The 23,157-nt window shown below is 41.7% G+C and overlaps 1 protein-coding gene and 1 long non-coding RNA gene across 4 annotated transcripts in view; one reads left to right on the plus strand and one right to left on the minus strand.

Annotated features, from left to right (window-relative positions):
- Positions 1-17,234, plus strand: LOC135239208 (T-box transcription factor TBX5-A-like). 2 transcript variants are annotated; one of them, XM_064307727.1, is made up of 9 exons: positions 1-566; positions 1,197-1,378; positions 2,460-2,554; positions 3,923-4,042; positions 5,730-5,877; positions 9,896-10,048; positions 13,378-13,469; positions 15,643-15,869; positions 16,423-17,234. In XM_064307727.1, the coding sequence occupies exons 2-9, from the start codon at positions 1,235-1,237 to the stop codon at positions 17,022-17,024; spliced, it is 1,581 nt and encodes a 526-aa protein (XP_064163797.1). In that variant the 5' UTR covers positions 1-566; positions 1,197-1,234; the 3' UTR covers positions 17,025-17,234. The 2 variants fall into 2 exon arrangements, with proteins under 2 accessions (XP_064163797.1, XP_064163798.1); XM_064307728.1 differs by having other exon boundaries at positions 1,215-1,378.
- Positions 14,624-23,157, minus strand: part of LOC135239217 (uncharacterized) — a 16,796-nt gene continuing 8,262 nt past the window's right edge. For both annotated transcript variants that reach the window (XR_010325313.1, XR_010325312.1), the window contains exons 2-3: positions 21,388-21,553; positions 14,624-14,683 (exon numbers count right to left, since the gene is read on the minus strand). This is a non-coding gene — a long non-coding RNA (uncharacterized LOC135239217). The remainder of the gene's footprint in view (positions 14,684-21,387; positions 21,554-23,157) is intronic.

The raw sequence follows: 23,157 nt of genomic DNA on the forward strand, positions 1-23,157 counted from the left end.
ATTAGCCAATAGATAGGTGGTTAATTCGGCCATACTAGTATCTGTGTACTTAGAGAGAATCTCTGCGGAGGACAAGCTGGCCACGGAGGAGAGGAGAAGGGTGTAGGTGTCTGAGATGCAGAAAGACCTTTGGAAACCACCAAAGCTAAGCTGCTTACGCTCCAGTCTGCAGTTCAGTGCCATTGTGGGTGGGTGTGAATGAGTACGTTTGTGAGCGAGAGAGAAAGAGGGGAGAAAGAGCGAGAGAGTGGGGACGCAAGCAGAAGACGGACCCGTTCTTCACAACAACAGTTTCTGTTATAGTCCACAAGGTCGCCGGAAAATACTTCCAAAAAGCTTCGTTCTCCACGAAGATAATAGCTGCAGACAGAATTTTTTTCTATTCTTTTTTTAATTCATGAAATGCTTTTGAGAGGGGGAGAATTCCGTGGATCTAATGGGTACAACTCTGGGATCATGCCTTTGGAATATGTGTTAAATTGAGAAGAAATTTCAAACGAACAGATCACATATATTTTTAAAGGATCCTTAAAATAACCGTTGTCTGCCACACAGGATTAGCCGCGGTGAGTTGCTCCTCCATTGTTACGAGGTAAACAAATGGCCCTGTACCATTATACGCTACCATGGTCAGAACGGTACTGAAGTCACTGATATTACCATACTTGACCACAGAGGCCTTTATAGCCACGGGTTTCTCAAAGGTTGAAATATAGTTTTAATGCAGTGCAAATGGGTCTACCAAGCAGTCGAGCATATAACGAAATCAGTGCGAGATTGTAATAAATGATAGTGTACTTTTAAAGTTAAGTGTGACAGCTCATACACGACTTTTCTGCTCTATATGGAGACTTTTCGAAATGATGCTGTTTGAAATCAGAAAATGCAACCAATAACAGTCTATATCAGCTTGTTTTACAGTAACACATAGGCTAGGAATTCTATACGTGGCAATAAAAGGCCCCTCATGCACCCCGGTGTACACGTTTTAACTATAGGCCAGTAATATGTGTAAACTACTATAGCTTGATAAACTAATGATATATACTGTATATATATAGTGTGTGTGCGTGTGGCTAGTGCAGACATAAATCAAAGCTGGCCATTTTAAACGTGTGGTTTTGTCTATGTCTAGCTCTATTCTCCTCTTGAGCTGCAACGTAGCCTATATATAATACTTTTGTGAATGTTTAAAGGGTCTTCTCCCCGGTCAGGCAGCTGGTGGCGTCCTGAGATGGGAGATCCCGAGGAAACATTTGGACTCTCGAACACGCAACACGACCCGAACGCAAAGGAATTGCAAAATGAAAGCAAAGAGGAAATTCATAAAGTGACTTCGAGCAAATCCCCATCGCCGCAGACAACTTTTATCCAACAGGTTAGAGCAAAATGTTGTGTTTTACGACTGTGGGCCTTCCTGTAGGACAGGGAAGACAGTGAGAAAACGAAAATCAGTTCGGCTATTTCTGGTGAACTATGATGTAACAATTAAACCCACTGAACAAAACCCAAGTGTCACATTATTCGGTCTGAATGCAGGGCTGTTCACGAGACCAGGGAAGTAATGAACTGTAGTAGAGGGGATCTGGCGCAGAATACGCAATAAGAGGTTTCCCCTGACAACAGCGGCTCGAGCACAGTACGAAATTTGGAAAAGAAACTGCGCCCTTCGACCGTAATCTCATTATTCACAATGAATGCAGAAAACGGCTAAATTAGATACACGTGTTTGTCATTTATATCAGGTTTTATGTGCGTATTATATTCACTTGCCAGTATTTAAATAATATTCACTGTAACTGTAAGCAAAATTTAACAAATAATATCTCTAACAAGTCATACACACATATGCACGTATATATACACAGACAATATCTGGAAAGTAAAATAATATACAAAAATAACCTCAAAATAAAATGAACTTGCGTTATTGTACACAGAGGAATGTTTTAACAAACGAATCACACTGAAATGATTGTATATGGATTATTATTGTACTGCTCTATTAATTTGCTGTGAGGAAATTAGAGAATTAGGTTACGGCGATATATTGATCCTTCCTTTAATATTTACATTTTATACGAGGCTATCAATATTATTAAAAGAATACGTTAACCTGCAAACGCAGATATTTGAGTGTTTATCTACTTTGAAAGTTAAGGACATCTAAATAATGCACATGAGCCAGAGGAACTTGAGACTAGGAAGGCTCGCAGTTTAACTCGGTTTTAATTTTTAATCTATGAAATGCATTCTTACATTTGTCTATGTCTCACAGTATAAGACGATTATGCTTATGAAGATATATATCCGTTGCTGTTGATCTGTCTTTATAAAACGTAAACTCTACATTAGGGTAAGTGCTTGTTTTTGCAAGCACATGGATTGTTCTAAGAGCAAAAAAAGTGTTGTTTCTCGAAAGCACTTATTTTATGTCTTTAAATCTCTGATTTGAGCAGGGAATGGAGGGCATAAAAGTTTATTTGCACGAAGGAGAACTTTGGACAAAGTTTGACGAAGTGGGGACTGAAATGATCATCACCAAAGCGGGGAGGTAAGAACAGTAAAAGTGACGTTATATCGACAGCCCGCAGTGTACTGTTGTGAGAAACCTTTTTGAAATAGGGTTTCCTTTATGAACATGAGTCATCTAAATAAGAAACCTGACCATTGAGTCCAGCGCACACGTATGCAACATGGATGGCGCTGGTATACTTTCTTGAACTATGCGCGTATGTGTTCCTAAAACGTTGTGGTCCAAATACCTGAAACTTAGGCCTATTCCCTGGGGACATGAAGCAGGCTGTAGCCTACAGTACTTGCTTATGTAACAGCCTCGTCTGTTATTTGCTCCCTTCATTTTGGATATATACTACTTGTTTTCCTGTCAATCATGGGTTATTTATATTTTGCATCATCTGGCATATTACAAATTCTGTTAACTATACAGGCTAAATGCCGCACCATTTTTTTTCTAAAGCCACAGCACGCTACAATAGCAAAGTCTGATCTGAGTTCATTAATATACGAGCTACGGGTTATCGGATTGGGCCCAGGTCCAGATTCCAGTATCTATTTTCCAGTGTATCTGTTTTGCGACTGGTCCACTGGTGCGACGTGGGTGAAAAATAGTGACACCGTGTACACAACCAGTACGCTCGCGTCGTGTATAAACATCCGTTTTTACAAAATATGGTGTTTGAACGTTTTATCTCATCTTAAGGAGATTACTCTACCACACCTCGACACCAGTTTTAAACAGAAAGATGCCGCACTTCGTTTCCAGCAAGTTAATCGCCAGTTTCTCCTAAAATGTAGACTAACTGGCACAATTGGCAGGTTACACACATCACAGATCAAATACTCTAGGCCTAGCATTATACACAATGTAATATATCTGATATCTACAGTATACCATTCGTGGATATTAATTGTTCAGTATGAACTGAAATTGCGAAACAGTCCTCCGATTTTGTCCTTCGAACTATTTAAGATTGACGAGGCTATTAATCAATTTAAGACAAAGATCTGCTTGAGTTAAAGGTTTTCTCCTAGTATATTGTATATTGCTTGAAAGAACTAAAACAAAAGCCGTAGACATTGCATGGGTCTATATCAGAATAATTCGAGAAGTTGTTTTATAATCGGAAAATCCACATTATGCCTAGGCCTACTTTGATTTTCTTCACTCCTTATATCCCCTGTCTATAACCAAGGTGATGATCTTTATTGCATAAGCGACTATCTTTATTGTTGCGACCATCGCTCAAGTGTGTGCCTTTTAAAAATAATTTAATCAATACGCATTGTAAATGGCTATGGTATGAAATAAACGTCTTGGGGTCAAGTATCATTCTCAGATTCACTGAAAGTACAACCTGTTGATTACAATTCTCGACACTTTGTTTTTTTCCATTCGCAGGCGAATGTTTCCAAGCTACAAAGCAAAGGTGACTGGATTGAATCCCAAAACAAAATATATTCTGTTAATGGATGTGGTACCTGCGGACGACCACCGTTACAAATTCGCCGACAACAAATGGTTCGTACAACGATTGCAGAACATTGGTATATACGTTTCAGTGTTTTCCCTCGTTAGAAATACCTAGGTTAGGCTCAGCTTATTAATTTTATTCGAATTATATATGCAATACAATTTTAAAATCTAACATAACCACACTGTTTAATATCCTTAGACTTGCAGTACTTTATTTTGTAATGCATAATATTCAGACCTATACTGTCACATGAAATCATAAAATAGGTTTTTTTTATTTTTATTTTATTTTTTTAAACACGACTGTCATTTGAAGTACATTGATATTTCCAATTATTTCCTTGCATTTATAAAATGAAATAAGTGTCTATGATAACATTTATAATTATGTGTTCATGAATTCTCATTCCGTGCCAGTCTTAAATAACAAGTACATTATAAACAATAGATTAACACAACAAGGGAAATGTCCATGCATGTATGCATGCACGTCCTTCTGGAGTGAAACAGTGTATAACTGATTTTAGGCTGTACAGGCTATATAGGATAAGCCTCTAATTAATTATGATGGTACTGGATAAATACAGGACATGTATAGTATTAACATAACATTACAATATCTTACTTTTGAGACGCAAAAGTAAATTATTCCATACGAATTTTTTTGAGTGTTTTGATGACGTTGCGGGTAGCCTTAATTAGTCATTATAGTTAAACTTAAGTCTAAGTACACAGGTTTTAGTGTGACGTAACTTTCTGTGTAAGGTCACAAACAGCCTGTATGTCGTTACAGCCGCCATGTTAAATTTTGTAGATACCCAGCTGTTTGATTGTTTTTCTTCTACAAATTATGCTTTAAAAGAAAAAAGGAAAATGCAGTTTTAATCTGTACAATACTATCGTTTTTAATAATTCCCTCCATTAGTTTTTTGCACTTTTACGAGGCCAAGTTTGCGTAATAAAAACATAATCAAATTCCACTTCAACGGCCCTTTCAGGTTTTTTTTTTTTTTTTTGCATGATGGCTTATTGTTTTGGCCTGTATCATTAAAAAGACTAAATTCTTTAAACGAGGTCGTCGCAAAAGCACACTTTGGCAAGTGGTTTTACCCAGGCAACGCAACGTGTAACTGCATGTTTGTGGCGTGGAGCATAGGCCTGAGTAGGCTACTCTTTTACCTCGCAGGTCTAACAAGATGTCTACTCTGCAATCCCTTCGTGCAGACACACATCCATCTACACGGACTATTAATAGAAAATGTGGACTGAATTAAAATTGAATGTTGATCGAGTATGCGAGCGTGTCAGTCTGTGTCTACATGCTTGCGTGCGTCGCGAGCATGTATGCAAGTAGATCTGTACAAACATTAGAACCGCAAACCAAATCACCAGTGACCCAATTATTCAGTATTTCGAGTTGTCTACGGAGAAAGGGATGTTAAATACAAAAATTGACGACAATATTGTTGTGGAAATCCATAATGCAACACTTGAAACGATAGCAGTACTGTACTTGTGCATACCACTAGGGATTTTTCCATTTCAGCTCAATATCATCCTTTTTATAAAAGGGAATGTCCGTGCTCTGACAAATAGCACACATCCTTAAATACTAACATTTTAACAATCCATTCACTGCTTTGCAAATGAGATTATTAGCCTACGCTGTTGAAACGAAAAGCGGAGAGAGGCCGTGTCAGTCTGGTGTGAAACGATCGGTGCCCCGCCGCAGGTCTGTGACGGGAAAGGCCGAGCCCGCGATGCCCGGAAGACTGTACGTCCACCCAGACTCGCCGGCGACCGGCGCGCATTGGATGAGGCAGCTCGTCTCCTTCCAGAAGCTAAAGCTAACGAACAACCACCTCGACCCTTTCGGGCATGTAAGTAAATCGTTTCAATTATTCGTCTAGATTAATTGTAAGTGTACAATTAACACAGCTGTAGGCTATTTTTCTTGAATTAACTTGCTCCGATCGAGTATGGTTAGGCTATACGATCCTCAGAGGTAACCTATAAAGATGCTAAGAATATACTACAAAAGGAAATTAGGATTAATATTAATGTCAGATGAGATGTTTTTTACCGCATGTCCACACGACGAAAGTTAACACAGTTCAACACGAAATGTCAAAAAACTTATTCTCCGGTTCATTTCATAAGTAGCCTATCATCTCAAGGTTTTGATAAAATTATATTACTAATTTACATCTGTGCTACTATATTTATGGCTTGCCTTAACGAAAGAATTAAAACAACAGTAATACAATATATATCCTTGCATTTGCATGCGGAGTAGAGTGTCCCCGATTCTCACGAAAAACTAATCGTTTTTTGTGAAGATTAAGGTTTGTTAGGATTGACAGTATGTGCAGGTCAATGACATGTTTCATGGAAGGAACTAAAACATATCTTAATTTGAAAGTAAACTGGGGGACGTGGAGAATGTCTGTATTGACGGAGGTAATCAATTTGTCCGGTAGAATTTTACGTGTCGCTATGCATTTTATTTTATAGTGGAAATTATAGCAGACAGTTATTTGTTATTATCCGATTATACTGATCAGTTTATCGAAGGAGTTTCTTGTAAATATAAAATAATTAAATCTTAAGTCATGATTTGGCTTTTTATCACCATGTTAAAGCAGCACAGGCCGATGAAAATTTATTCGCGATGAAGCCCGATTGCACGCTTTTTATTGGTTTTTAATCATATGCTGAAGATTGTGATGACGGTGGGAGTAACGGCTTATTTACACCTCACAAATACTTTCATTAAGACATTTAAGCAGGAGCCATTTCCCACGCCTTTAGAGTCTCTGAAATTAAGAATTTAAACAAGAAGTTTAATTAAATTGACACTCCGGAAAAGGAACAACGTCTAAAATGAGTTATAGCATCTTTACATCATTAATCTTTCAAAACTTTGGGCATAAAAAACTCACATTCAATGTCCAGCATCTGGTTGTGGGAGAGCTAATGACTCAATTACGAACCGCCTGGCGTCATCACTGCAAGCCTCTCTGTTGGTAAAATTTTGGCCCTTTGAATACTGGGATCAATTTATTCGCAAAATATTTGCTGTTGGCTGCACATCGTGCTCTTGGGTTAATTTTCAGTGTAAAGGCACCGCAAAATCAACTTAATCTGGATCGCAGGTTGCTCAATATTTCAAATACCAAACTTAAAACGCAATCGTTTCCATTGGTTAAAATTTATGAGAATTTCGTTTTTTTGTTTTTTTTTCTCCATTTAAAAAATAATGTGCACAAACATACAATCATAGCGGGAGGGATGGCTGGGTAGCTCGCTCAGTAAGCACCACAGTCATGGACTGAATTCGGCCCATGCCAGTACTGACTGTGGCCGCACAATTGGCTTTGTGTCGCCGCCCTAGGGACATATTTTGTGGGATGCATTGCTGGAAGTAACCCTGCTAGCTATCCAAGCGCTCATGGCTCGCTCTCTGCACTAGCGTATGACTGGGTCTCCTCCACCCCTCGGTCTGCGTGTGCGCAGCTTGTTGCCGTGGTGTCAAAAGAAACGGCTGGCTGGCGGCAGGGGGAATTATATGATTACTTGTGAAAATAGTTCGCAAATTGGACATTGCAATATAAGAATAAAAATAAACATTCATATAAAAGTATACATAAATGTTGGCATGCACCACTGTATTTTTATTTGTTATTGGCTGTGTCATGCAGACAACTTGAGAACCCATAAACATTCACCAGCCGTGATGATCTCATCTTATCATTAAAAACAATGAAGGGAGGGAGGGAGCTGTGGATGCTAAGCATCGGGGTAGGGGTTGATGAGACAGGTGGGAGGCGACCTTTAGAGTGGGTGGTCCTGGAAGTAGTAGTCTCAGAAAGTAGTTTGTGCAAAAAAAAACCTGTGTTCAAAATCATGCAATTTGAGGACATAAAATGGACTCCTCCTCCACAGGAATACACAGCAGTTGCAATAACAAGAGTACAATTTCTATCATTAGATTGAAAGAGGCAAATAAAAAGTATAAATAATTGAATTTCAAAATATGTGCTTCTAATTTTTGGAAGTTTCCCCCCACTTTTCTGTGAATCAAAGTATGGAATTTAGCCTGCTTTTTACAAGAAATATGGGTTGTTTTCTTAGAAAAGTTAATGGACGTCCTATATTTACAAGCTCTTCAAAATAACAGCAGCCCTAACAATACTTTATTTACAGAAATCAATATACAGTCCCTGAAACGCTACCCGGTGGCTTCCTTCTTTGCACTTGGTGTGACAGTGGTCTGTCTCACCCAATCAGAGAGAAAAGAGCAGTGTTTTGTAGGCTATATACTGTTCAGCATAATTATGATTACAGAGAAATCCATAATCTAACCAGCAGCTTCTGCAGCACAAGGCATGATTCAGAAAGAATGCTAGCCAATCAGGATGATTTAGGAAGATGCTGATCCTATTAAGATGATTCAGGGAAGATGCTGGCCCAATCAGCATGATTCAGGAAGCATGCTGGCCCAATCAGCATGATTCAGGAAGGATGCTGGCCCAATCAGCATGATTCAGGAAGGATGCTGGCCCTATCAGGGTGATTCAGGAAGCATGCTGGCCCTATCAGGATGATTCAGGGAACACACAGGAGGACACGGGGTTTGAAAAGAGTCTGAAGAAGAGGCCGATGCTGTGACCTCATGCCTGCTTTCTGTTCCTTATACAGACATTAAACATTACTACACACTGGGCTACACTCTACAGACAGGAAGTCCAAGGAGTTTCATTATCAAATCTAGTCTTCAGCTGTAAAACAGCATATAAAATTGTTGAGGAATGATGGCCATGTGAGGGAAAATACCTTTTTTTGTTATCTAGATATAAATAACCAACAGCAGTAGTGATTATTACTGGATTTCAGTGTAAATAACCAACACCACCAGCGGTTATTGTTGGATTTCAGTGTAAATATTCAACATCACCAGTGGTTATTATTGGATTTCAGTGTAAATAACCGACACCATTAGTGATTATTATTGGATTTCAGGGTAAATAACCAACACCACTACCAAATCACTCACATACAGTGCAACCAAAGCGCTGCTGGGGGAAGAGCAACCGCCATCACTTCCTACAGGTGCAGTTTCCAAAACAAAAAAAGGCTTTGAGTTAGGCTGGCAAGACCGTCCTCTTTTTCCAGGAAATGTATTCTTTTTGGGACTGAAAATAACCGACCAGGTGGTATTTCTAAATTCCTTTAAATTCTAGGTTTCGCTTGGTCCACCGACTGTGTATAAACCAACAAATTGCCTAGCGTTATGTTCATAAAACCAGCTCACCCTGTCCCTTTTAAATAAAAAAAATCCAAAACATGGACATCCTATCTGAGGGCTTGTCTTTGTAATGGAATACATGTTTTCCCTGTGAGCAGAGAGAATTTCCTTAAATGTCCGAAAGCTGGGTAATGACACTGAGCTTCTAATTAATGAGCACGCTGCGAAGCCGCGCCACCGCTCAGGGCGAAGCACCCGCATGCGTCCGGCGAAAGAAAATTAAGCAAAACATTTAAGTAAATAATAAGGAAATAAGGCGGTCCATACGCATGCTATTAACCTCAACCTGCCCAATCAATTATTTTAGTGTCTGAACCAGTGGCCTACATGTCATACGAGCAGTTTTGACCTGTTATGTGTGTTGAAGGGAAGGTAGGCCTAATACTTTGCGGATGATGCGCTGGCGCAGTAGTGCTAAGCTAAAAGGACAGCTGCAACTGTCAGCATTTTCACGCATAAGGTGCCGGGAAGATTATGCGACTCAATTCATCAAGGAACACATTCCGAAGTTAAAATGACAGGAAAACCGTCAGCGCTTTCGGCTCTTTTTTCGCTGGCATTCGTAACGCCGTTCCATATTTCTCTTTCAGATCATATTAAATTCCATGCACAAATATCAGCCGAGGATCCACATCGTGAAAGCGGACGAAAATAACGGATTCGGTTCCAAAAACACGGCTTTTTGCACGCACGTGTTCTCGGAGACAGCTTTCATTGCTGTCACGTCGTATCAAAACCACAAGGTAAGGCTTTTATGAAGTGCCCAGTTTTGACTAATAACTGAACATACTCTATGCATTTATGAGTATATTCGTATTTAAATTGCAGATACCATTTCCGAAGCGTCCATTTAACTTCTGTGTGATATTGTGAAGCGCCCTGCATAACGCGATAACCCAACAGTTATGTGAAATAAACAAGCGTTGAACAAAGTTGTTTTAATAGGAAACAGCTTTTGACAGGCTAATGAAAAAGGCAAAAAGAGACTAATTCACAATTTCAGACGAAACGTTAAAAACTGATATTCTGGAATATTATATGGAAATTATTCTCTCCACCTGGGACATGAGGCTGACCCATTTAAAATCAGAATGATTTACCACGTCCACAATTCTTTTATCTTTCGAACATACAAGGGGAACGCTCACTGCCGCCACGAAACTGACTTTAGGCCTCCAATTGGAAGCGTCGGTGTGAAAATTACCAGTTCATTCACGTACCATAGGCTATAGCTGTTGTAAGCGATGCTGTTTCTGGAGATTTGCAGTCCTGTAGGTTTTCACTCCAGCCCAAACAAAGCACCTCATTAAACAGCTAGAGCTAGCTGCTACTTGGTGGAATCAGGTGTGCCAAATTAGTGTTACAATGAAAACTAGTCTAACAGGATGGTATATCTCCGGGTACAGGGTTGGTTACCACTGGGCTACAGCCTAAACGGTGGATCCAACAGGCGCAGACAGGCTGCGCGCGTTTTGCGCAGACAAACGGCCTAGCGAATAAATAAGCAGGTCCATAAGCATTCCGAAGTAAACAAATGAAACGAACCCAAGTAGGTGTGTGAATGGGGGAATTGTAGACAACATAAAACACACAATTATTTTTGCAATTTGAAAATTAAAAAGTTTGGTTCATAATAATGATATAAATTCACATAGAGCTACAACCTCGTGCACACAGTCGGCTGAATATGTATTTAAATTTTTTTTTTTATTATTCAAATGCCTCATTCCAGTAGGCTAATCCAAGGGTTTTAATTGTGTGCTGCAAATCATTGTAAGAATGGAAGATATTTAAAGTAATTAAAGTTATATAATAACGATCATCAAAGCTCATCTTATTGTAAAATAAATTCCCCTGGGGAATTACGCCGCAAGCTGCGCGGTGTTTCATTTGCTCACATCACAGTTGATTTTACGCGTTTCCTTACGAAAACGTAGCCTCGGTAAAACTGTATTTTCTAATATAATGAACAAACTCTCGTATCTGACGATGGCGTATATGGAATTCACTGAGTCGGCTACTGTAAATGCTAGGACTTCCTTTAAAAAAACATTTTCAAAAAACTTATTGGATGTTTTACATCATTTACAGCCATTTATAGCTACATTTATAAACGAATCCGTTTTACCTTTCAACCTTTTAAATTGAGGAATTTCACTGTAAACCGCTTTTGTGGATATTGAAATTATGTTAGTAGATATTAGGTTGGTTACCAAAGACCTTTTATCTAAGCTTTATGAACCTAACTCCTTGGCCTTCGGCTATATGGAGAGCATGGACTAGGCCTACGGATATTCTAAGAACAGAAATAATTTCACGAACTCTACTTCCTTCTGTTTATCAAGCAATATAAATTCATTTAGACCTATAGTAAATTAACGAATGTTCCACGGATGAAGGAAAAAGAACTGAGAAACGTATTTCACGTCCAACCTAACGACGATGCCAATGAGAATAAGCGGTTATTGGCGTTGGTTATTGGCTTGGCGCACGAGAGAAGCTCGTGCACTTTCCATATCTACCCTGACTGCATGAAGGTCCCGAGTTTAAACTTATGAGGAAAAAAGGTTATATTTTCAAAATGTATGTTTTAGAGACGCCAGTAAAGTTGGGTATAAACCAATTTCATTCTTTTCATAAAACATTTTCTAAACACAATAAAAAAGTTAATAAAAAAGACTTTTAAAAGCAGCACACTTAGGCATCGTTTCGTAGGTCATAGAACACTCATGAATTCCTCAATATAATATGCTGTGTTTATTAACCAATTAAATATCCAGTTTGTTCACTGTTTGTATTCTAATAATAAAAAATAACAACAACAACATAATGATAATCAGAATAACACCACCAACAACAATAATAACAATAATAATAGTAATAACTATTATTATTGTTATTATATACATAAATATATAATGTACAAACTAATTTACAAACACATATACAGTCTGTAGGCTTTTACTTTCATATCATTAATTGGTTTCCAAACGTTGCACTAGGCTATCAAAATGACAAAACCCTGTGAAGAAATTCAGAACACTCTAAAGTTCAGTCCAAGTAAATAAAGCTTCTTGCCACAATTTTAGACGTGTAATGACACACCATGTTCACTGAAGCCTCTACTCCTGCCAGACCAAAAGAGAATTAGTCCAGCCAACAAACTGTTCCATTACAATGACGAGCACTACTAGGCTAGCACATACCCACCCTGGATAGTAAAAACATATTTTGTATGAATACGATTCCACTAAAGATAGAATATTTAACTTCTAACTTAGGCAAGGTGCTCAAATGTATGCTCTCTACAGCTGTTTTCCCCTGGAACAGGTGACTAGGTGTGGGTCTTAACAGTCCTACATATATTAATTTTACATATTTACATATCTTATTGGGATTTAGAGAATTGTCAATCTTTTAAGAATGTAAAAGCTCTACCATTTCTGCCAGATCTCAATTAGGCACTCTCAGGCATCCGTTTTCACCCTTTACTTTAAGGGGGAGGGGGGGGGGGGGGGTAGGAACCACCATTAATATCTAATGAGTCACTGGAAATGTCCCCAAGTGGTTCAATGCAGGAAACACGAACAACACGTGTTATACAGGCATGCAAGCTTTACATATGGGGAGTCTTTGACTTATAGGTTACAGGCCTAGACCCTCAACTGCATAAAGTATGTACCCATTGTAGGAGTGTATGTGTGTGTGTTTGGAGACATTTTGTCCCATAAGAGCGGGTGGTCTGCAGATATGGGGAATGATGTCTGTCTTCTCATTAAGCACACTGAAGCTCAGGAAGATGCACTGCACCAGTGAGTGAGAGCAGTCACCATCTTTCTCCAGTGTTATTTAACAGCCCCAGTGGACACACCTCATTCCTTCCTATATCTCCAGTGCAGTCAGAGCATGGCATCAATGGCATTTTCAGCCAGCACCTGTTATTAAACCCAGACACAATAGAACCAGCGCATAGAGAACAGTCTCTTTCCAAGCCTCGCTATTTTTGACAAAAAAATCATCAGAAAAAGTCGAGGGACACATTCCAGGCACCGACGCTGCCGCTGTGTTTCAGATAACCCAGCTGAAGATTGAGAACAACCCCTTTGCCAAGGGCTTCCGGGGCAGCGACGACCTGGAGCTGCACCGCATGTCCAGAATACAGAGGTAAACCATTCTCAACCTTCTTCCACCAATCAAAACCCTCCTATCATTCCACTAAGCATTCTCACTCTTCCTCCACCAATCAGAACATTCCTATTATTCCACCAATCAAAACTCTCTTATTCCACTAACCATTCTCACCCTCCTTCCACCAATCAAAACCCTCCTATTTTTCCACTAGTCCTTATCACCCTCCCTCCACCAATAAAAACCCTCCTATTCTTCCACTAAGCATTCTCACCTTTCATCCGCTAATCAAAATGCTCCTATTGTTCCACCGGTTCATCCACCAATCAGAACCCCTCCCTAAAGTACAAATCACTCCACCATTAGAGCAGCTTCTCTACCTTTGATCACCCAGGTTTGGGTTAAACTGGTCCAGTCCTTTCAGCAAACAGTGGATGGGCCTCATTTACGAAACGTGTACGATCACATTTGATTGTAAACCGTGTGTAAGAACACTTCAAAGAACATTTCGGCATTCATAATTTTTTTCTTATCTGTTTTTGTTCATGGCCATTTCCTTATGCTAATCACGTGAACAGGATTTCCCATAAAATTGACAAATAGGCAGCATTCATCGTCTCATACACCTGGGATACGCACCAAAACAAAAGGTCTGCACACGTGTCATGAATCCCATATTGTTTTTTTGTAGGTACGTTTTTAAGAACAAAATTAAGAATAATTTAAGAAAAGTTTTGTGAATGAGGGCCAATGTCTCTATAGAGACATTTATTGTATAACTACAGAGAACAGAAAACAGGTATGGAGAACAATTTCAGGAGCTCGTTAGTTAATTGGCTGGCAGGATTTTATTCTGTTAAACTGACAGTACTACTGCGTATGAACACGTGAATCCTGACAGCTGTTGAGGGGTCAGCGATTGAGCCATGTCTTCCCAAATAAAGCTTTCAGAAAGAGTAGGCGTGGCATGTGGACCACGCAACACCCCACCCTTCTCATGGTTCCCCCAGCAACGCAGCGGGACGGAGGACATTAGTGAACCCCCGAAAACACCATCCATCCCAGATAGCAAAGAGCACACAGCCATACCCCTTACTCACCCAAAACCAACACCATCCTGTCCATCCTGTTTCAGGGACAAAAGTGTACAAAATGAAACTTATTATAAATAGTTGTGCAAACAGTATTACTTACAGTATTTGTATTTTATTTGATGTTTTTCCCTACGTGCAGATGAACACTCACAAACACTGTGGAGAAGGGATTAATATTGTTAGCAATGTATCATAGCAATGTATTACTAGAAGTACTTTTTTTATTTTTATAGATGGACGGTGTATTCTGAAATCATAAAAAAGCAATGGAAAATAAGTTTTGTTTCCCATCCAGAAATTTAATAACTGTTAAATAATCATTTTCAATTTAGTTGCATTATCTACTGCATTATTATTTTGTTGCTTTAAAAAAAAATCTGTCCTGTTTCTCTTGAGAGGCCTAATCTCTGGGGGGATGGACACATAATGTGGTTTATTTTTAGACCTGCGTTTGGGTGACAGAGCCATACCCCTGGAGCTAGAGAAGGACTGTAATCAATACAAACACAAATCAAAATATCCATCCACTAAAAACATCCCTACGTACAGACACAAATCAGCCAAAATATCCATCCACTAAAACATCCCTACATACAAATACAAGGTGTTTAGTTCATAGATTAAGTAATTTCTAAAATGAGATATCATTTTTGGATTTAATTTCAGATAAGTCTCATATTTAGAGAGTCATAAATCAGGTTGCATAAGACAAAAACAAGCAATATAAATGGGGACACAAACAATAAATGTATTTCAAGCTTTCTGACATACGGCATGGTTTGTCCATAACTGAACAAATGAAGTCAATCCTGCTTTTTTTCCATCAGTGTAATAATAATGGTTAGAGAACTGGACTTGTAAACCAAAGGTTGCAGGTTCGATTCCCAGCTAGTACACTGCCATTGTACTCTTGAGCAAGGTACTTAACCTGAATTGCTTCACTATATATCCGGTTATACTTGCAAAACTCTGGGGAAAAAAGTGTAAATCACTCTGGATTACAGTATATGCTAATAACGTCATTTAATATAATGTAATTTACTGTAAACCCAGTGTAATTCTTGGTGAAGCGAGCGACTAAGAGGCGGTGTGGCGCCCCCTGTCTGTGCCCTCAGTAAGGACTACCCGGTGATCCCCCGCAGCGTGGTCCGCCAGAGGGGCGGGTCCAGCCCCAGCCCCTTCAGCGGGGAGGGGCAGTGTCTGGCCACGCCCCCGGGCCTGGGCTCACCATACTCCTGCGACAACGAGGTCCCCAGCCCCTCCCTGGAGGGGCAGCCTCAGTCTGGCCCCTACCCCCTCCCCCACGAGCACGGCCAGGACTACCACTGCCCCAAGAGGAAAGGTAGGCTCCTACTTCTGTTCACCACTCTCTGTTCACCTCTCTATTTCTGTTCACCTCTCTCTGCTTCTTACATTCAGAAGACATTCAGTTTGTTGATGTGCACGTGTCACATGATCAGCAAAGTTCGGTTCACTACAGAAATATTTTCTACAAATTCACACGTTAGCAGATACACCAAATACACTGAACATTTAGAACAGGGGTGTCCCATCTTATCAAAGAAGGGCCGTTGTGGATTCTTCCAGATTGAAGACCATGGTTATTTAGTTACTTGAACCAGGTGTCAGTGAGCAGCTGAAACAAAAACCCCCAATCCACACCGGCCCTTTTCCGATAAGACTGGACACCCCTGATTTAGAATGTTTTTACTGATTTAATTCAACAAGCATAAATCAGTAAAATAATTCTAAATATTCAATGCATTTTGTTGATTTGCTAACCTGAAATGAATTTGCAGAATATACTTGCAGAACATCATTATCATAATAAACTCCATTAAAAGCAGATACTGGTGGTAATGAGAGTAACACAGTGACTGGGCTTCTCCCCACAGTGGCTGAGGACAGTCATGCAGGTGATCACCTGTACAGGAAGTCCTACATGGAGAGCCCCCCTGGCGACGGCGACCCGTACTACCGGCCGCCCGGCTACGCCCCGCCCCTGGGCCTCGGTGGCGGCCCCTACAGGACAGAGTCGGCGGCGCAGCGGCAGGCCTGCATGTACGCGGGCGTGTCGCCGGGGGCGGAGCTGGCGCCCGGCCTGGAGGACCTGAGCTGCGGCGCCTGGGCGGGCGTGTCCCCCTACGGCGGGTGCCCAGTGACGGGCGTTCAGCCGCCCGAGCGCCTGCCCTACCAGCACTTCCCCGCCCCCTTCCCCTCGGGGCCCCTGGTGACCCGGCTGGGCGGGATGGGCGGCCACGCCTCCCCGCAGCGGGGCGACGCCCACAGCCACGCCCACGCCCTGTACCACAGCCCCGTGCCCCACCAGCCCCTCGCCCGGGCGCACGGCCCCAGCGCGGGCATCCAGTCGCCGTCCGCCAGTCTCCAGGGAAACGAGTACCTGTACCCCTCTGGGGGACCCCTCGCGCTCTCCCCGCACCAGTACCACACGGTGCACAGCGTCAGCATCGTCCCGGACTGGAACCAGAGCAGCTAGGGGGAGAGGCTTCAGTTTTTGGACAATTTTTTAGACGGTTCCATCCTTCTACGCAAGAAACTTGGGTTGGGGCTGACCAGCAGGGTTAAATTATGAATTTGTATATTTTATATGTGCTAAGAGAAAGAGGAACTCCCTTAAAGCTACGAAGGCATTCTTCTTTAAAGCTACAGAGACAGTCCTTTAAAGCTACGGAGACACTCCCTTAAAGCTACAGAGACAGTCCCTTAAAGCTACAGAGACATTCTCCTATAAAGCGTCCAAGGATGATTCTGCCTGCAAGAGGTTTCATACAAACATCCAGAACCAGTTTCCATTGGTCGGGTACATGGCAGAGGTCTGTTGAAACCTGGCAGTGGTCTGTTGAAACCTCACAGAATGAACCATTCACGCATAAAGAGGAACTCAGTCTGTACTGGCCCAGGTACCCAGCTTCCTGTCAGGAGACAGGTGGGTGCATCTTCCTGGACCACCATTGAAGGATTCCATGGGATGGACTTTCTTCAGAGAGATTACGAGAAAAACCATTCATGTCCATATAACACAGCAAGCATGTGTCCAGACATTAAACAAGTCCCATTAAAACTAATATTTAAGAGGTGGGTTTGATTTAAAAACATGAAACAATTGTAAAACAAGCCAAGAGGTTTTTTTTCCCGCCAGAAGTATTGAATCCAAAGTAATCTGTTTAGTCGCGGTCAGTGTGTAAGAGCAACCCTCTTCCAGAAAAACAAAATCCACACCACAATAGATCACGGACACTTGAATTTTCTCCAAAATTACCCTCCTCTTGTTTTGTACTGCTACAGTATCAGAATTGGAATAGAGGGAAATGAACATCTGAAAATTCCAAGAAAGATTCCTTATAAGCCAAAATAAGATAAGGAATTAGGTTTATTTTTGCTTATGAGGAATCTTATAAGGAATTATACAGTCTGGAATTTGAGATCTTCAACAATGATGCTCAGAAGTTTATGAAGCATACTGCCACACCATAAAAGCTGCCACCCAATCAGAATTTAACGAGAGTGATCTTTCATGCTTTGCATTTTGTTGGGGCGGCACGGTGGTGCAGTGAGTAGCACCGTCACCTCACGGCAAGAAGGTCCTGGGTTTGAATTTTGGCCAGAAGCCTTTCTATAAGGAGTTTGCATGTTCTCCCTAAGTGGGTTTCCACCGGGTACTCTGCCTTCCTCCCACAATCCAAAGACAGGCAGGTTAGGCATTCACAGGGCATTGCTGTAAAAGAGCATGCGTGCTCAGTCAACCTACCCTGTATAAATAAAGGTTAACAATATTTCATCTATTTCAATATTTAGTATTTCGCCATTCCAAAGTGTTGCATACAGTATGCCACATGAACGCAGGACAGTTGCCCATTACAAGGAATTCAGCCGATTTACCAAGAAATACAAGGAAACACGACGTGATGAAGTGTGCAGTAAGTGTTGTGTCAGGAGAAAAGCTGACTTGGAAAATGCATGCAGTTACTAGTATTGCCTCTGTTCATATTATTTATTGATTCTGTACTCTCCTCCTAAGACCTGGCAAAAGAAAAGCATTTTAATTTTTAGGCATAACACAAGCGTCTTGGATGACGTTGCAGTAAAAATATTTTGAAAAATATTATTTATTATTGAATAAAATTATGCGCCCTACATGGGGACAAAAATGAATTGCCGGGTCTTAGGAGGTTATATATCAGTTTCTGTTCCATTATGACATTTTATTTGTTTGTTCCATTTGTTTTCATAGATATTTTTGGTTAAGGTGGTTTGTTACAAAAAATATATATACAGAGCGATGCTTATGTAAAATTCAGTGCAGTAATATTGTAAAGAAAACGTGGAAAAGGATCAAATAAAAACACATGTACATAATTCATTTAAAATAATATTTTGGGTTATTCCAATAGACAGCTTTCCTTTCTGCTGCACGGTTCTATTAATTCCTGTTGATGGAAACTCCTGGTTATTTGGGTTACAAGGCTGCATCACATGGATGTTCATATCACAAAATGGCGAATGGTTTAAGAAGGGAGCGTGCGTGTGTAATGGGGTGTGTGTGTGTGTGTGAGTGGGGGGTTGTTAAATATATAACAGGCTGTTTGGTATACTGGGATCAGAGCAAGCGACACCCCCTGCTGCTAGTTTAACAGAGCCGCACGCTCGCACTATGGTCACAGACTAATTGCTGTTTGTGCCTCTCCCCAGAGGTTGCCTTGTCTTGCGCCACTTCCAGTGTCTCACACTATAAGCAACTCCCTTTAAAAGCCAAAGTCAAACCGCTGCTAACCTGGCAACCCAGCTCATATAATGGGTAAAACACAGTTCTGATGCTTTGAAGGTGTACACAATAGAGTAACATAGGCAACAACGCCCAACTAAAATAAGCCAAACAAGCATCCAGTAACATGGTCAGTGCCATTTGAGTAAGAGCACATGAGAATGGACCTTTTACGGGTAATTTACTCACTGGCTTCAACAAAGGTAAACTCAGGAGGTGGCATAACAGGAAAAAGGCCTACTCCTGAATTTTCAGCAGAGCGCGAATTTCACACAAGCGCCGTGTGAAGAGTCATCTATACGCAAAGCATTCCCTCTCTGTTATTATTAATATCAAATCAATAACGGTAAAAAGCTGTAGCAATTTCATTCTCTGAAGGACTGGCAGCTCTTCTGTGAAACCAGCAGCTAGTATCCACGCTTGCTGCGGCCATCGTTCCTTAACCCCGCGAGCGCTCGGGGGTATTAAAATGGGACGGAGCAAGCAGACGGGGAGAAGCCGAGCACAGCGCCCAGACCGACGGGGCGCTTTGATCTGCCGGGTACCTGCCCCGGCCCCGGCCCCCTTATCTGGACCCGAAGCCCTGGCGTCCCGCAGCCCAGACGCCCTTTGACCCCTCGCCCCCTGGCCTCCGTTCTGTTGCTTCAGATGATTTAAGGGGATCCACCCCTGTCCGCACACCGCCCCCCCCCCATACACATCCCACACCCCTCACACAAGCATGCCTCATAATGAGCAGGATTGATGATGTCATTGATGATGAAACCCCACACAGCCAGGCTGCTCTTAACCAGAAGTCTGAGTGAAAGATCACACCAGGTATTAAACTCATGTCCATTGGTGAAAACCATTTCCCCTGAGAGGACACCCAAATTAAAAGTATGGGGTAGGGGGCAGAACAAGCAGGCCTCCAGACCCCGTTTCCCAGCCTTCCCGAAGCATCGCAGCGACGCAGCAGAAATGCGATACCCACACAGACGCATTATACGCCCATCGGGCATTCGCTGTGTCCGACACAGTGGCCGAACCACACCATCAATACGTCTCGCCTCCTCTGCTGCCCCCCCCCCATCCCACCAACGAACGGCGGCGAGGTCAGCCCAGGAGATAAATGAAGGAGCGAGGGAACTCCTAAACGAGACGGGATAGGACGGGCCGGGCCGGGACGGGGGAGGGCTTTCATTAATATCTGCTGCAGAGCTGCTCCGCCAGTGACAGATGACCAGCTTAAGAAAAAGCAAATGTTCTAGTAAAAAAAAAAAGTCTTCCTCTGCAGCAGCACATGTCCATGATTGCACTGCATGCTTCATTACCTTAAATTAGCTGTTATAAGCTTGGCACAACACTTATGTACGCTTATGACAAGAGCAATGGTAATCATACAGAGATTAACAAGGTATCACAAATGACTATTTCTGGCAATCTAACAAAATAATTAAAACCTGGGTACCACAGACATCCCAAACTTTTAAACCATGCTGGATAAGAGACAGCTTCACAGACAGATAATGGGAACAGGCAGCAGTTGGGTAGCAATCTCCCTCTGCAGACTGTCTGCTTGGTCTGATAACTGACGTAGAGGAATTCCAGCTCGCTGACCATCACCTCTCTTAACGTCTGAGAGAGTCGCAGATGGGAATAATGCTCAGCCAATCACATTGATGTTTGGTTTGTTTAATGTTCGTTTACAGTCACGTGCAGCCTGATTGCTCTCAACACTCTGCTTCTCAGCCAAGCATTGTAAACAGCTAAAAGGAACAAAGCAATGCACGCCCATAACAGTGGGCCAACCGCAAGATGCTGAGCTCTCTCTTGTCATCTTGTCAAACTCTAAGATGCAAGGAGCTTTTTTAGCTACCTTCTCAAACAGTGAAGGCCTTGCCTAGCACAAAGGGCTTTCAGGTGTTCCGAGAGGCTAAATTCTGATGGGCACAGAGTCCTTCTCTCTCGACTGACCTCCAGAGCAAGACACCCCAAAGTCAAGGAAAATGACATATACTTTGCCCTCAATTAGCTTGCAGGCCGGGAAGTAAATGGAGTTGACAACGCTCAAAGGGAGAAGGTTGAGCTGACCTACCTACAGCCGGCAGACAGGAGGCGGAACCACAGGGTCGGCCACTTTCGCCCGGATGTCAGGAGGAAAGTGAACCTCTTAACCAAAAACCAACGGATCTTAGGATGGGGGGGGAGGTAATGCAGTCACATATTGCTGTCCTGGGGGGCCAGCTCCTGCTCCATACACCCTGTAAGGAGAGGTGAAAAAGCAGGTCATCACAGGACATCTGAAACCACACCCAAGGAGTCAGTACAGCTCAACTGGGCCACTATCGGAGGATACAGTGGCAGAAGATGGGAAATATTCTATACACACAGTTCTCCTCCCAATTCAATCAAAACTACCATGTTGTAAGTTTCAAAATAAGCAGCTATTCAGTAAAAAACTCCTCTGATTAGCTAGTGCTGTATTAGAATCCAATGGATCAGTTTCCTCAAGATTACTTGCTGGTTTTGAGCTGAAGCTAGGAGTCACTATTAAAGACAATGGCAGATAGGGACATAAAAAAAAGAATAACACGTTCCATTGAGGTGACTTTTCACTGCAGTTTAACTGAATTGATGGGGCAGCAAAACACCCTGTGCCACAAATTTCAGAGGGAATTCAAGTCAAAGCTCACAACACAACTACCTCTGTTGGGCCTCTGTTCCGCAGACAGATTTTTTGGGAATGTTGACTGGGAGAAAAGGAGGGGATTTGTCTCGACAGTGATCGATGCGTTTCAGAGATGCGCTGTGACACTGGAGCCAAAGCGTCTCATGATAAACCCAAAAGAGCAAGAGGAACCATTCAAAAGCATAAGGGATCGTGCACCAACTCAAAGGCCATTGAGGAAAGACGAACGACTTAAATTTCTTAGAGCTAGAGGAACAACTGAAAAGTATAAAGTGCTGGAAGACCAACTTAAAGGTCTTTGGACAAAGACAAACAACTGAAATGTCTTGGAGCTGGAGGACCAACTCAAAGGTCCAGAGGAACAACTGAAACATTTGCAAATGCTTATAAAACATTTTTGTCCACCTGTCGGTGTTTGCTAACGGGATACCTTCCTTTATGTAACGTTCAGACACCGTCAGCCATGACAAGCCAAAAGGGAAGAGTCTTCATAAAGAAAGTTCCAAGGCTTCTTGGGCATTTCAGACTGGTCCACAGTTACACCTCACTGTGCAAGGGGAGAAAGCACCAGTCTCGTGGCTGCTCTTCTTATCTTATCTCTGACAGGTTGTTTGCATTTGCCAACAGCTTAGCCCTCTCATTTGAGGACAAAAGTCTTAAGTTTTCAATATCTACTTCTCTAGACTGAAGGGAGGCGTGTTTTGAATTCGTTGGTGGTCTAGAATCCCCCCCACCCCACACCGTGTGGCCCTATCGAACAAAGTGCCACTTAATCATGACATTTAGGTGCTAAATATATTCCAGAACTGTCGCAGGATCTCCAGCTCCCAGCAGTTGTACACCTTGCATGTACCAGATCTGCTTCTCAGTTTTTCCACTTAAATTGCTATGTTCCTGTCAGTTAAAGGGATGGAAGCATCTACACAACCACACAACAAAACCTGCACAACTATACACACTTCAGCATACAAAATAAAATTAATCTACCTTCAGTGGGCAAGTTTGAGATCATATCAGTGAGACCTTCTCAAGCAGTGGTTACTGACACAGATTACAAAAGGCGAGATGCTGAATTCTGATTAGATTCTTTGAGGTATTCTTCGCAATTCCTGATACTGTTAAAATCGGTGGATGTTACCTTTTAGCCACAAAAGCATTCCAGTCAGTGGAAGTTAC

The sequence above is a fragment of the Anguilla rostrata genome, chromosome 14 (genome assembly GCF_018555375.3).
Source record: "Anguilla rostrata isolate EN2019 chromosome 14, ASM1855537v3, whole genome shotgun sequence".
In the NCBI taxonomy this organism is placed as follows: domain Eukaryota; kingdom Metazoa; phylum Chordata; class Actinopteri; order Anguilliformes; family Anguillidae; genus Anguilla; species Anguilla rostrata.

Excerpts from the sequence above, each read along its gene's own strand:
- LOC135239208 (XM_064307727.1), top strand. The coding sequence starts at position 1,235 with ATGGGAGATCCCGAGGAAACATTTGGACTCTCGAACACGCAACACGAC. Across the intron at positions 4,043-5,729 it reads AAATTCGCCGACAACAAATG|GTCTGTGACGGGAAAGGCCG; the intron begins GTTCGTACAACG and ends GCCCCGCCGCAG. Across the intron at positions 5,878-9,895 it reads ACCTCGACCCTTTCGGGCAT|ATCATATTAAATTCCATGCA; the intron begins GTAAGTAAATCG and ends TTTCTCTTTCAG.